Source organism: Suricata suricatta, chromosome 1, assembly GCF_006229205.1.
Source record: "Suricata suricatta isolate VVHF042 chromosome 1, meerkat_22Aug2017_6uvM2_HiC, whole genome shotgun sequence".
Classification (NCBI taxonomy): domain Eukaryota; kingdom Metazoa; phylum Chordata; class Mammalia; order Carnivora; family Herpestidae; genus Suricata; species Suricata suricatta.
This window is the reverse complement of record NC_043700.1, coordinates 37,110,940-37,123,518: the sequence shown is the minus strand read 5'-3', so window position 1 is coordinate 37,123,518 and position 12,579 is coordinate 37,110,940. Positions and strand designations below refer to the sequence as shown.

The following is a 12,579-nucleotide window of genomic DNA, read 5'->3' as shown; positions in this document are numbered from 1 at the left end:
GAAACAAATGGTGTGAAAATAACCTGCTCCAGTTCTAGATTTCCAACACAGTACCTGGAGATCGCTACAGCAATGAAAGCCTGCAGAAGTGAGAGTGTGTGTTTTCTCTTATTGCTAAAATTCTGACGGCTGAGTTCTCACAAAGCCTGTGATACCTGACCGACTGGTAATGGGATGAAGATTGGCGATGTGGGAAAGGGGTCCACAAAGTTTCACAAATCATATACCATCTGTGGCTTCCTTTTTAAAGAAATGGGAAGAATTACCCAACGACTTCAGTCTTACGTCTGCCCTCCTTTATGACACCAGACCCAAAGACCGAACTGTTCCTCACCCTAAAAGTCCCAGAAAATATAACACAAGGAAATCCCACAGGTTACAGAACCCGACCCTACAATCCCACAGCTCTCGCCTCTCCACGCCCCTGTTCCTCTCCCAGGCACTTCCTTTCTACCTTCCGGAAGCTAGGAGGCCCCGCCTACTTCCGCAACTCCCGGCTTTAGCCAATGGCCTGCTTCCCAAGTAACGTTACCTCTGACCTCGGGGCTAATCAGAGACAGTGGGACAAACTCCTCGCGAGAGGTGAGGTTGAAGCTGCCTCCGCCATCTTAGAGATGGGAGACGGGCGATGGCTGTGGTTCTTCTGCTAATGCAAACAACAAAACTGGCACATTAGTCAACCCGAGTGAGGTTATCATCACTGTATCTGGTGACCAAAGCTACAGAAGAAGCGAAGGTGTCAAAGCCCAGTGCGGCGACACTGACAGCTTCTCCTGCCTGCTGGAGCGGCAGAAGTGAAGTAACTGAAAACCGGAAGAATGGTGCAGTCCTGTTCCGCCTACGGCTGCAAGAACCGATACGATAAGGATAAGCCCGTTTCTTTCCACAAGTAAGTACCCTGTGCCTCTCGCGGGGCTGGCCCCAGCTGGGGCTGGGGGCGCGCGGCCGGTTAGGCTCGGGGGCGGAGCTACGCTCGTGTCCGCGCGAGACTAATTAGGGGGGCGGGGCGGGGCAGGGGCGGGGTGCGGCCGGGCCTTTCTCACTGTCTGCCGGGCCGCGAGCGGTGGGCGTGTCCACCTCTGGTAGGAGTTCACGCAACGCCGCCCTGGGCTGCGCGTTCTCGGGGCGCGTCGTCGCGGCGACCGTTTCTCGTGCTCGAGAGTTGGAGCCCCTGCGTGCGGTTCGCCAGTCTCTTAGGTGTGGAGTGTTCGGGACCTAGGAGCGGTGTCTTGACGGCCTCGCGCGGGTCGTGAGGTCCTCCAGGCCGAGAGGCATCTGGATTTCACCCCTGGGGTAATAGAGAAGCTTAGGTGGTAATAACGCCTTAGAAGTAAATTTGAAATAGAAACAAAAACGTTTAAAATCTGAAGTCACTCTTTATTTGTCCTTGCTGTGAATGGGAAGCCAGCGTTACAGAAATTAAGGATTGATTTTTGGCCAGGAATTCAGGGAGGATGTCTTTACCCAGTTTCTAGGAACTAACATTTAAGGACCCCTAAGTTTTAGATAAAGCCTCTCGTACTGCTAGGATGAATACTTAATGTCTTCAGCGCACAATAACCATAAGGTGGACAATAATAATATAGGCCATAATCAAGTGTCGTAATAAAGGTCAATATCAGCTCTTATGGGCACCTATAGGAAGTCCTTCGAAAAGAACCTGCCCCACAACTTTCAGGGCTGTTTTATCCAGTAAGTGCTGCAGTTAGAGTTCTAGAGGGGAAAATGTTCTCTTGAAAATAGGAAAAGGAAACTGCAAAATGGAAACGACTTAGTGATAAACAGATGGCTGCAAAATGTGACACAATGGCATTTTCATTGAGCCAAATACAAATTTTATTATATTTACATGACTTTGTTTTGTGAGAAATCCCAACTATAAATAGATAGTAGCTAAGATTAAAACCAGTGGTCAGTTATAGGAATTATTCATAGGTAAATAATTTAAAAAGCAAAATTAAGTATTCTTCAATTTTTGGTGGGATTCATTTTGTGTTTAACAGGGGGTGGAGATGCATTTTTATATTTCCCATGAGAGGGACCCTATGGAAATGATCGCTTTGCAGCATAGAAAGATCTTGAGTGTTGTTGAGTGTTTATGTACACCACCACCAACCACCACCCCTGGCCCCCGACCTCCAGGAGGAGTTGGAACACTTTAACACTTGGAGGATTTACTTCGGTATATCCTGGTATTACTTACTGATTTATTGGAATTTCTGAAAGCTGATGAATTGACTTCCAGTTCTTTGGAAGCGTTGGAATAGATCAGAAGATGGTGACGTGGTTATATACAGTTTGCTCCCCACAACCCCGTTTCTAATTTATGCCAAACACTGCAAGCTGCTGGAGTTACAAGGCTAAGTAAGACAAAGTCCTCTTAATATGGAAGGAATCTAAAATCTAAAGGAGTCTAAAAATATGGAAAACCTTTCTTTGGTACTGGAAACTCAGGATGGCATTCACACAACAGAAATAGTTTCTTCTGGCTGTCCAACAGTTGACTGATTCAGAGGAAGGGCTGATTTGCCTCTCATTCTTCCCAATAAAGAACGGTTTTTTGAGAGTAGATGGGAATACCTTGACAGAATCCCATAAACAGCTGAACATTGTAGTCCTTGAGACAGGAGGCCCAAGGTGCTGAATTTTACCAGTGATTGCTACCATAGTTTGTATTTCTGGAAGCCATTCCAGCAGGATCTTCAAGGAGTACTTCTTTTCTCAGTTTCTACAGAGTGGCCCAGTGGTAGCAACTATGCTGGGCCAAGAAAAGAACTGCCCCAGGATTGGTTAGGTCTTCATGATAATAGCAGAGTTGGGCTCTAGCATACCTTATATGGAAGAGAAGCTGGAACATATAGTTGAAACATCCTTTAGCTTCTTTCCATTCTTCCCAGTTCACTAAATAACTTGATTTGGAAAAGTAAAATCACAATAAATTTAAACTCTTAACACCCCTTATCTGGGCCTAATGGACGTATTCCAGTTGAGTTCAAGGTAAATTCAGATGAATAATATTCTTATGCTGGAATTAAAAACAAACTGGAAGACTAAAATAAATAAAAATATTAAAAATTAAAAAAAATAAAAATAAAAACTTTGCAAACCTGGGGAGAAACTTGGATATCCAAGTTCATGACACTAATGGACTACCTCATTTCTGTTCCAGTCATCTTCAAACACATACATACATACAGTCTTGTATTTATCATTATGATTTGACTGTAATTGATTAATTCATATTTGTCAGATTGATCCTAAGAGAACTAGAACCTTTTTTGCAGTATGTAGATATAAACATGCAATTTTGTTTTTCATGGTTAAAAAAAAAAATTCACCCTCTAGTATATATTTTACTTGAAACTCTTACTGTCTTTGACATAAAAAATTAAGCATTAATAAATGAGAGAGGGGGTACACAATATACCCTTGTCTATTTAGATGGGTGTGTAATACCTGTATCAATTAGTGAAAGTCATTTCCTATAATGGAGAGAGACAAGCAGTATTACTACATATTTCACTGGATCCCCAGCCTCCCTCCCATCATCTCCTCTTCCCACTGCATGCATCTGTGCATATGGCTAACTTTTAATATGTATATTTTTACATTTTCCAAATTTTTAATCTGCCATCTGCCTATCTTGTTTAAATTGTGTACATCATTGTATCTGACATTCTCGTAACTGCTCTGTGATCAAAAGATTCCTGTAAGAAATACTGCTTTTTCGGGTGCCTGGGTGGCTCAGTTGGTTAAGTGTCTGACTTCGGCTCAGGTCATGATCTCACGGTTCACATGTTTGAGCCCCGATTTGGGCTCTGTGCTGACAACTCAGAGCCTAGAGCCTGCTTCAGATTTTGTGTCTGCTTCTCTCTCACTTTCCCTTCCCAACTCATGCTCTATCTCTGTCCCAAAAATAAATAAAAACATTAAAATAATTTTTAAAGCAGTATTAATGCTTATTTTTGAGAGAGAGAGAGAGAGAATACGAATGGGGAAGGGGCTGAGAGAGAGGTAGACACAGAATCTGAGGCAGGCTCCAGGCTCTGAGCTGTCACCATAGAGCCCAACACTGGGCTCAAACTCCCTAACTTCAAGATTGTGACCTGAGCCAAAGTCAGGTGCTTAACCCACTGAGCCACCCAGGTGCCCCAATACTGCTTTTTTTTTTTTAAAACAAAACGTCTATGCTGGGAGGGGTGATTTATATCACACATTAGTGGGTAGTCACTTTATTTATAGAATCTTTAAAACAAGCACATTAAAAAAAATTTTTTTTAACTATTTATTTTTGGGACACACACACAGAGACAGAGCATGAGCAGGGGAGAGGTAGAGAGAGGAGGAGACACAGAATCTGAAACAGGCTCCAGGCTCTGAGCTGTCACCACAGAGCCCGATGCTGGGCTCAAAACAACAGAAGTGTGAGATCATGACCTGAGCCAAAGTCAGGCGCTTAACCGACTGAGCCACCCAGGCGCCCCCAAAACAAGTACCATTGTTAACTAAGGTGAATAGAGGCACAACTACAAACTGTTAAAAAAAAAATACGTAGCAGAGCTAGTGTTTTAATCAAATACCCCTTAGTTTGTTAATGCCAATGTAAGATAGTTCTTTTCTATATAGGAAAGTCTAGATGTGCCTTTTTTTTTCTTTAAAAAAAATTTTTTTTACATTTATTATTGAGAGACAGAAACAGAGCATGAATGGGGGAGGGGCAGAGAGGGAAGAAGACACAGAATCAGAAGCAGGCTCCAGGCTCTGAGCTGTCAGCACAGAGCTTGACGCAGGGCCCAAACCCGCAAACCGCGAGATCATGACCTGAGTTGAAGGTGGTTGCTCAACCTACTGAGCCACCCAGGCGCCCCTTTATTTTCCTTTTAAAATAAAGTTAGGAACTGAATTATCTCTTTTTCTTAGGTTTCCTCTTACAAGGCCCAGTCTTTGTAAAAAATGGGAGGCAGCTGTCAGAAGAAAAAACTTTAAACCCACCAAGTATAGCAGTATTTGTTCAGAACACTTCACTCCAGACTGCTTTAAGAGGGAGTGCAACAACAAGTTGCTGAAAGAGAATGCGGTGCCCACGATATTTCTCTGTACTGAGCCACATGACAAGGTAATAATGTATTTTAAGATACTGGGTTTTCTGTTTATAAAATTAATTTTTTGTTTGTGTTGTGGAAAATTCAGTTAAGTGTTAAGAACATAAATGTTACCTGGAAGCCATCACTTGTAAATAACCCCTTTTAACAACGATATACTATTTAAAAATACAAAATGCAGTATATTAAAAGTTAAACATCCTCACACTAAGAAAGTCAATTCAGTTTTGTAACTTCCTTGAAGATCACTTTCTACCCCTACATGTATGTTAATAAGGTTTGGGTTTCCTTTATCAGTGACAGTTCAGTTTCAAAGTATTTTCCCATCAATTTTAAGTGCTTAGTATTTTATTAAATTTCACCAATCATGCTTTCTTTCTTGCATTCCATTTCTACTCCAGGTGGAAAAGTATAATTATTCCAACGTAAATTGTTTTCTTATTTTAGAATGTTTCTGTATCAAGGATTTACATAACTCCAATTTTTTTTATCCAAGTGTAGTTGACACACGATGATATTACATTAGTTTCAGATGTGAGCACACTAAATAGATCGATCTACAGATTATGCTACACTCACCACAAGTATAACTACCATCTGTTACCACACAAGGCTGTTAAAATACCACTGACCACACTCCCTATGCTGCACCTTTCATCCTTGTGACTTGTTCATTTCATAACTGGAAGCCTGGATCTCCCCACTCCCCTCTACCCTTTTACCCACCCCCCCTCCCCTCAGGCAACTATCACTTTCTCTGTATTTATGGGTCTGTTTCTGCTTTTTTTTTGTTTGTTTTTTTCATTTGTTTTGCTTTTTAGATTTCACATATAAGTGGAATCACATGGTATTTGTCTTTCTCTGAATTAGCATAATACCCTCTAGGTCTATGCATGTTTTCATAAAACAATAAGATCTCATTCTTTTTTATAGTGAGTAATATTCTATTGTGTGTATGTGTGCATAGGTATATGTATGTATGTATAGGTATATATATAAACACAGATACATACATTTTCTCTATCCATTTATCTGTTAATGGACACTTGGGCTGCTTTCATATTTGGGCTGTTGTAAATAATGCTGCAGGAAACATAAGGGTGCCTGTATCTTTTCAGATTAGTGTTTTCATTTTCTTTAGGTAAATACCCAGTAGTGGAATTATTGGATCACATGGTAATTCTATTTTTAAGTTTTTGAGAAAATGCCATAGTGTTTTCCACAGTAGCTGTATCAATTTGCATTCTCACCAACGTGCATAAGGGTTCCCTTTTCTCCACACCTGGTATTTCTTGTCTTTTTGATAATAGTCACTCTGGCAGATACAAAGTGATAACTCTGTGTGGTTTTGATTTTCATTTTACTGATGATTAGTGATGTTGAGCATCTTTGCCTGTGTCTTGCCATCTGGATGTCTTTGGAAAGGGTCTATTCATATCCTCTGCTCATTTTTTAATTGGATTATTTATTTGGTGTTGTATAAGTTATTGTTAAATACTTTTTTCTTTATTTTTTTAAGTTTATTTATTTTGAGAGAGAGAAAGGGAAAGCATGTGAGTGGGGGAAGGGCAGGGAGAGAGGGATTGGGAGCCCCAAGCAGGCTCCCTGCCCTCAGCGCAGAGCTGGCAGGCTCCGTCTCACAAACTGTGAGATCATGACCGGAGCCGAAATAAAGAGTCTGATTCTTCACCGACTGAACCACTCAGCTGCCCCTTGTATAAGTTCTTTTTATGTTTTGGTTATTAGCTCCTTATCAGATCTATCATTTGCAGTTTATCTTTTCACATTGGTTTAGTCCCAGTTGTTTATTTTGCTTTTGTTTCCCTTGCCTGAGGAGAAATACCTAGGAAAATGTTGCTAAGGCTGATGTCAAAGTAACTACTGCCTATGTTTTCTTGGATTTTTATGGTTTAAGGTCTCACACTTAGGTCTTTGATCCATTTTGAATTCAGTTTTGTGTATGGCATAAGAAAATGGTCCATTTTCATTTTTTCCATTAACTGTACAATTTCTCCAGCACCATTTATTGAAGAGTCTTGTGTTTTCCCCATTATATGTTCTTACTGTCTGTTGTAGATTCATTGACCATATAATCATGGGTTTATTTCTGGGCTCTCTGTTCTGTTCCTTTGATCAGCATGTCTGTTTTTGTGCCAGTACTGTAATGTTTTGGTGACTACAGCTTGGTAGCATATCTTAAAACTGAGGTTGTGATACCTCCTGCTTTGTTTTTTCTCAGGCATGCTTTGCTATTTGGGGTCTTTCGTGGTCCCATACAAATTCTAAGATTATTTGTAACTATTAGTATTTTCATAGGGTTTGTGTTGAGTCTGTAGATTGCTTTCAGTAATATGGACATTATAACAATGTTAATTCTTCCAATCCATTAGAATGGTGTATCTTTCCATTTATTTGTATCATCTTCATTTTGTTTTATCAATGTTTTATAGTTTTCAGAGTACAGGACTTTCACTTGCTTGGTTAAATTCATTCCTAGGTATTTCATTCTTTTCGGTGCAATTATCAATGGAATTGTTTTCTTAATTTCTCTTTCTGCTACTTCATTATTAGTGTATAGAAACAAGTGATTTCATGTATTAATTTTGTAGTCTACAACTTTACTGGATTCATTTATTACCCCCAGTAGTATTTTGTTGGAGTCTTTAGGGTTTTTTATATGTTTTATCTTGTCAACTGCAAATAGTGGAACCTTCTTTCTAACCAGTTTGTTTTTCTTGCCTTATTGCAATGGCGAGGACTTCCAGTTCTATGTTGAATATAAGTGGCAAGAGTGGATATCTTGTCTTGTTTCTGATCTTAGAGGAAAAGCTCTCAGTTGTTCACCACTCAGTGTGGTGTCAACTGTAGGTTTTTCATATATGACCTTTAGTATTTGAAGTATGTTCCCTCTTTTTTTTTTAATTAACTTATTTATTTTGAGAGAGACAGAGTAAGTGGGTGAGGGGCAGAGAGAGGGAGAGAGACTCCCAACCAGGCTCCACACTGTCAGCCTGGAGCCCAGTGTAGGACTCAAACTCATGAACCATGAGATCATGACCTGAGCTGAAACAAAGAGACACTTAAACCAACTGAGCCACCCAGTTGCCCTGAGGTATGTTTCCTCTGAAGCAACTTTATTGAGACTTTTTATTATGAATGGATGTTGAATTTTGTCAAATGCTTTTTCTGCATTTATGGAGATGATCATATACTTGTTTTTTAATTTTAGAAAGGAGAGCATGAGTGGGGGGAGGGGGCAGAGGAGGGGGGAGTGAGAGAGAGAGAGAGAGAGAGAGAGAGAGAGAGAGAATCTTAAGCTGGCTCCACACTTAGCATAGAGCCCCATGCAGGGCTTGACCCACAACTCTGGGATCATGACCTGAACTGAAATCAAGAGTCAGATGCTCAATCAGTTGAGTCACCCAGGCACCCCTAAATAGTCATATAGGTTTATCCTTTATTTTGTTAATGTAGTGTTTCATGTCAATTTATGAATATTGAACCATCCTTGCATCCCTGTAATAAATCCCACTTGATCTTGGTGAATGATCCTTTTAATGTATTGTTGAATATTTAATATATTGTCTCATATGCTCATATTTTATCAGGGATTTTTGCATCTCTGTTCATCAGGGATATTGTCTCATAGTTTTCTTTTATGGTAGTGTCTTTTGTTTTGGTATCAGGATAATGCTGGCATCATAGAATGTATTTGGAAGCTTTTCTGTCTCTTGTATTTTTTGGAATATTTTAAGGAGAATAGGTATTAACTCTTTAAGTATTTGATAGAATTCACCCGTGAAACTACCTGGTCCTGGACTTCTGTCTTTCGGGAGTTTTTTGGTGACCTTTTCAATTTCGTCACTAATGATTGTTCAGATTTTCTATTTTTTCTCATTCATTTTTGGAAGACTGTATATTTCTGGAAACATACTTATTTCTTCTAGGTTGTCTGGTTTGTAAAAAGTCATTCTTAAATTCCGCGGGTGGTTCTTTTAAACTGTTATTTGTAGTTACTAAACTTGAATATACTCTTCATTATTGTTGTAGAAGGAAGACCTTCTGGAGCCACAAGAACAGCTTCCCCCACCTCCTTTAACACCTCCCATTTCCCAGGTTGATGCTGCTATTGGATTACTAATGCCTCCCCTTCAGACCCCTGATAATCTCTCAGTTTTCTGTGACCACAACTATACTGTGGAGGATACAATGCACCAGAGAAAAAGGATTCATCAGCTAGAACAACAAGTTGAAAAACTCCGAAAGAAGCTTAAGACCGCACAGCAACGATGCAGAAGACAAGAACGACAACTTGAAAAATTAAAGGAGGTTGTTCACTTCCAGAAGGAGAAGGACGACATATCAGAGAGAGGTTATGTGATTCTACCGAATGACTACTTTGAGATAGTTGAAGTGCCAGCATAGAAAAATGATATTTGTATTGGTTTTTAATGGGGCAAAACCACACACCTTCTTCTATCCTATAAAGGAGTTTCATTTGAAAAAATAACACTTGATTACTTGTATAAAAACAATTCAGAATATTTTTTTAAAAAAATAAATTAGATATATACTGTAAAATTGTAAATTTTTTGTTTGTAATTTCAGGGTTTTTACATTTTAACAAAATATCTTAAAAGTTATAATCTAACCTCAGAACTCCAATGTAAGTTGGTTTCAAATAGAGGAGTTTTGTTTTTTGAGTATTTATAGAAATGTAAAAACTAAAAGTAAAGTGAATGAGAACAGCACAGCAAGGATGATTTAAGTTTGAAATGTAAAATTAATGCAGTTTATTAAAATAATTTAGTTACATTATAAATTAGAAGTATAAGTCAGATCATGGAACATAACTTCTCAGAATATATATATTCTTGTTCACATATTCTTATTTGTAAAGTCAGATTTATCTTTCTTAATCACTTGTCAGAGATAATTGACAAGTCAGTACTTTAAAAAATTGGTTGTCTTCAAAGCGTAAAATGAAGAGTCTATACCTAATCAATATAGTTACATAACTTTACAAAGTACACATTTTTTAAAAAGTGGGTCCATCGTTTTTTCCCACTGTCTAGCATTATTAAATTAGAAGTGTATTTCCAGTGGAAGAGACATTCTTCATTAAATAAAGTAAGCATTGTTATTAATAAAGTAATAAAAATGGGGGCCTGATCCATAGTATGCCTTTTTCTTTCATTACCCCCAAGCTAAGGAGTACCTGGTTTCCAACTGTAGTTATATCCGTATCCAAATCTCTAACAAATGTGTTGTGTTGGTAGAGTTTGATTTGTACCGTAATAGGACTAAATGATTTTGATCAAGTCTTCATATAAAAAGGGATTTCTTCACTTTTAACACAAGTTTAAAATTATATCCCATTTACTTAAATGAGTGATTTGTATTCCAACGCAACCTAATGTGTAGTGTTTATTTTACTGAATGTGGAGTTCTAAACACTGAAGTTTCTGTTCAAACTGAGTTGTGAGACGTTTTAGTTACAGATTTGAAATGAAAATATGTTCTGACTAAACAAATACTGCCTTAGGAATTATCTACTTGGATTTAGAATAACTGTTCCAATTATAATTATTTTATGTTTCAAAGTCTACTGAGATAGAGTAACAGGCCTTTTTAAGGCAGTATTAAAAATCTAAAATAATGACATTCAGAAGTGTCTTATGTAGATGTGGATTTCAGTGTAATTTCCTGCTATGCTGCCAGTGGATAATACCGTGATTTTTTATGAACCAGTATTTCAAAAATAGGAAATCATGATCAAAAGATTACTTGAAGATATATTATCTGATAACATTTAGAACTAACTAATGAATCAGAAAACTTTCTCTAGCTATTCATGGATCTCATCCCTGTTTTGGAAAGCCATGAAATCTTCAAGTAGTTTGTTTTTACATTTCATCTCACTAACAATTCCTAGAGGATGGATATGTGGGTAAACATCTTGCAAAGTATAAATCTTCTATTTAAATTGTCATCTACATAAACAGGTGTGTGTGTGTGTGTGTGTGTGTGTGTGTGTGTGTGTTCCCAGAATCATGAGTCCAACATTGAATTGTAAAAGTAGCGATCCTAATTACTTAGCATCTTACCATTATGATTTAACCTCAAGTTACATTCTTTTCCTAACAAATGTAAATCCCTATTTGGAGAGAACTGAGCAAGCAGCATGTATACCATTGTTTGCATTTAAATAAATTATCATAGTTTAACATAGGGAGTTTGAGGTTACAGGTGGTTATTTCTGAATATGAGATGTAACATTTGGTGAATGCTTTAAAAATCCATTTTTTCTACTGTATTGTTGATTACTTTGCCAAGTAAAAGAAAACTGGGCCTTAAAATAGGTCCTGTTCAAGTATAGTGAAACTCAGTCTGAAACAAGTGGACAGAGTCTCAATCTGGAACGGACAGGGGGAAGACTCACGTGAACTGCAGCATATTTTGAAAGGTGACATTTAAGTACAAACAGTAACGTACCAAAATTTCCATCTTTGTGTGATGTCATAATCTGGAGATGATGGTGGGAAGAAATAACCTCCTTAATAAAACTGTTAGGAAAACTATAGAATCATAGAATTTTAGAATTAGAAAGAACATAGAAATCATTGAACAATAGCCTAACCTCCAAACCCTACAGACATCTGTTTGTAAAATATCAGTTGATAAGTGGTCATCTATTCTGTTTAAGCAGTTATTCTTAGATTCTTTAAAATGGGCTTCTGGATTAGGAAATAATTAGTTACCACTCTTTTTGTACTTGTTTATAGTGGAAATATAAACTTCACTTTGAACTGCTGCATAGTTTGAGCCATCACATTCCAAGTTAAAGAAGTTTTAAATTTTTGTAAAGTAATTTAAATGTTTAGTAATTGTATACCTGTTCTGTGAACTAAAAATAATTCTGTTGTTGCAGTAAAGAAACATTGATGTTTAAAATTATTAGCAAAACTTTTACTTGAAAGTCCAAGTATGTGAGTTTTTTTTTCCTCTTTTTTAGAAGTGTAACAGTAAGGGTGAAGGCAAATGAAAGTTTCATTTGGTACGGATTTTTTTTTGTTAAATTAATATTCTCTGCCCATCTTTAGTTATTACAACATTATACACATACCCATACTCAAAACGTATGGCTTTTATAAAGTCAGTGCTAAACAACATAAATTAATAAAAGTCTATATGATTTATAAAAAGAAAATTCCTGTTTATGTCCCAGGATTTTTTTTTTTAAAAGACAGCCATCCATGAGTAAATTTAAAAGAAAAAGAATCACTGCAGACTTACAAATCTGCTTGGCTGTTACTCTTCCTGATACTGGCAACCGTGTGAAATGGATGACTAATGAATGAATGACAGGCCTTGCTCTTATGATGGTAACTGGTATTTCTGGGCATTATGGTTTATACAGTGTATATTAAATACAATTCTTGGTGTGATCAAAGAGCAAACAATGATTTATAAATGA

The 12,579-nt window shown here is 37.8% G+C and overlaps 1 protein-coding gene across 2 annotated transcripts; it reads left to right on the top strand.

The window, feature by feature from the left end:
• Nucleotides 1-572: 572 nt before the first annotated feature.
• On the top strand, nucleotides 573-10,274 carry THAP1 (THAP domain containing 1). 2 transcript variants are annotated; one of them, XM_029940676.1, is made up of 3 exons: nucleotides 573-889; nucleotides 4,921-5,116; nucleotides 9,219-10,274. In XM_029940676.1, the coding sequence occupies exons 1-3, from the start codon at nucleotides 819-821 to the stop codon at nucleotides 9,525-9,527; spliced, it is 576 nt and encodes a 191-aa protein (XP_029796536.1). In that variant the 5' UTR covers nucleotides 573-818; the 3' UTR covers nucleotides 9,528-10,274. The 2 variants fall into 2 exon arrangements, with proteins under 2 accessions (XP_029796536.1, XP_029796494.1); XM_029940634.1 differs by having other exon boundaries at nucleotides 9,153-10,274.
• The last annotated feature ends 2,305 nt before the right edge of the window (nucleotides 10,275-12,579 follow it).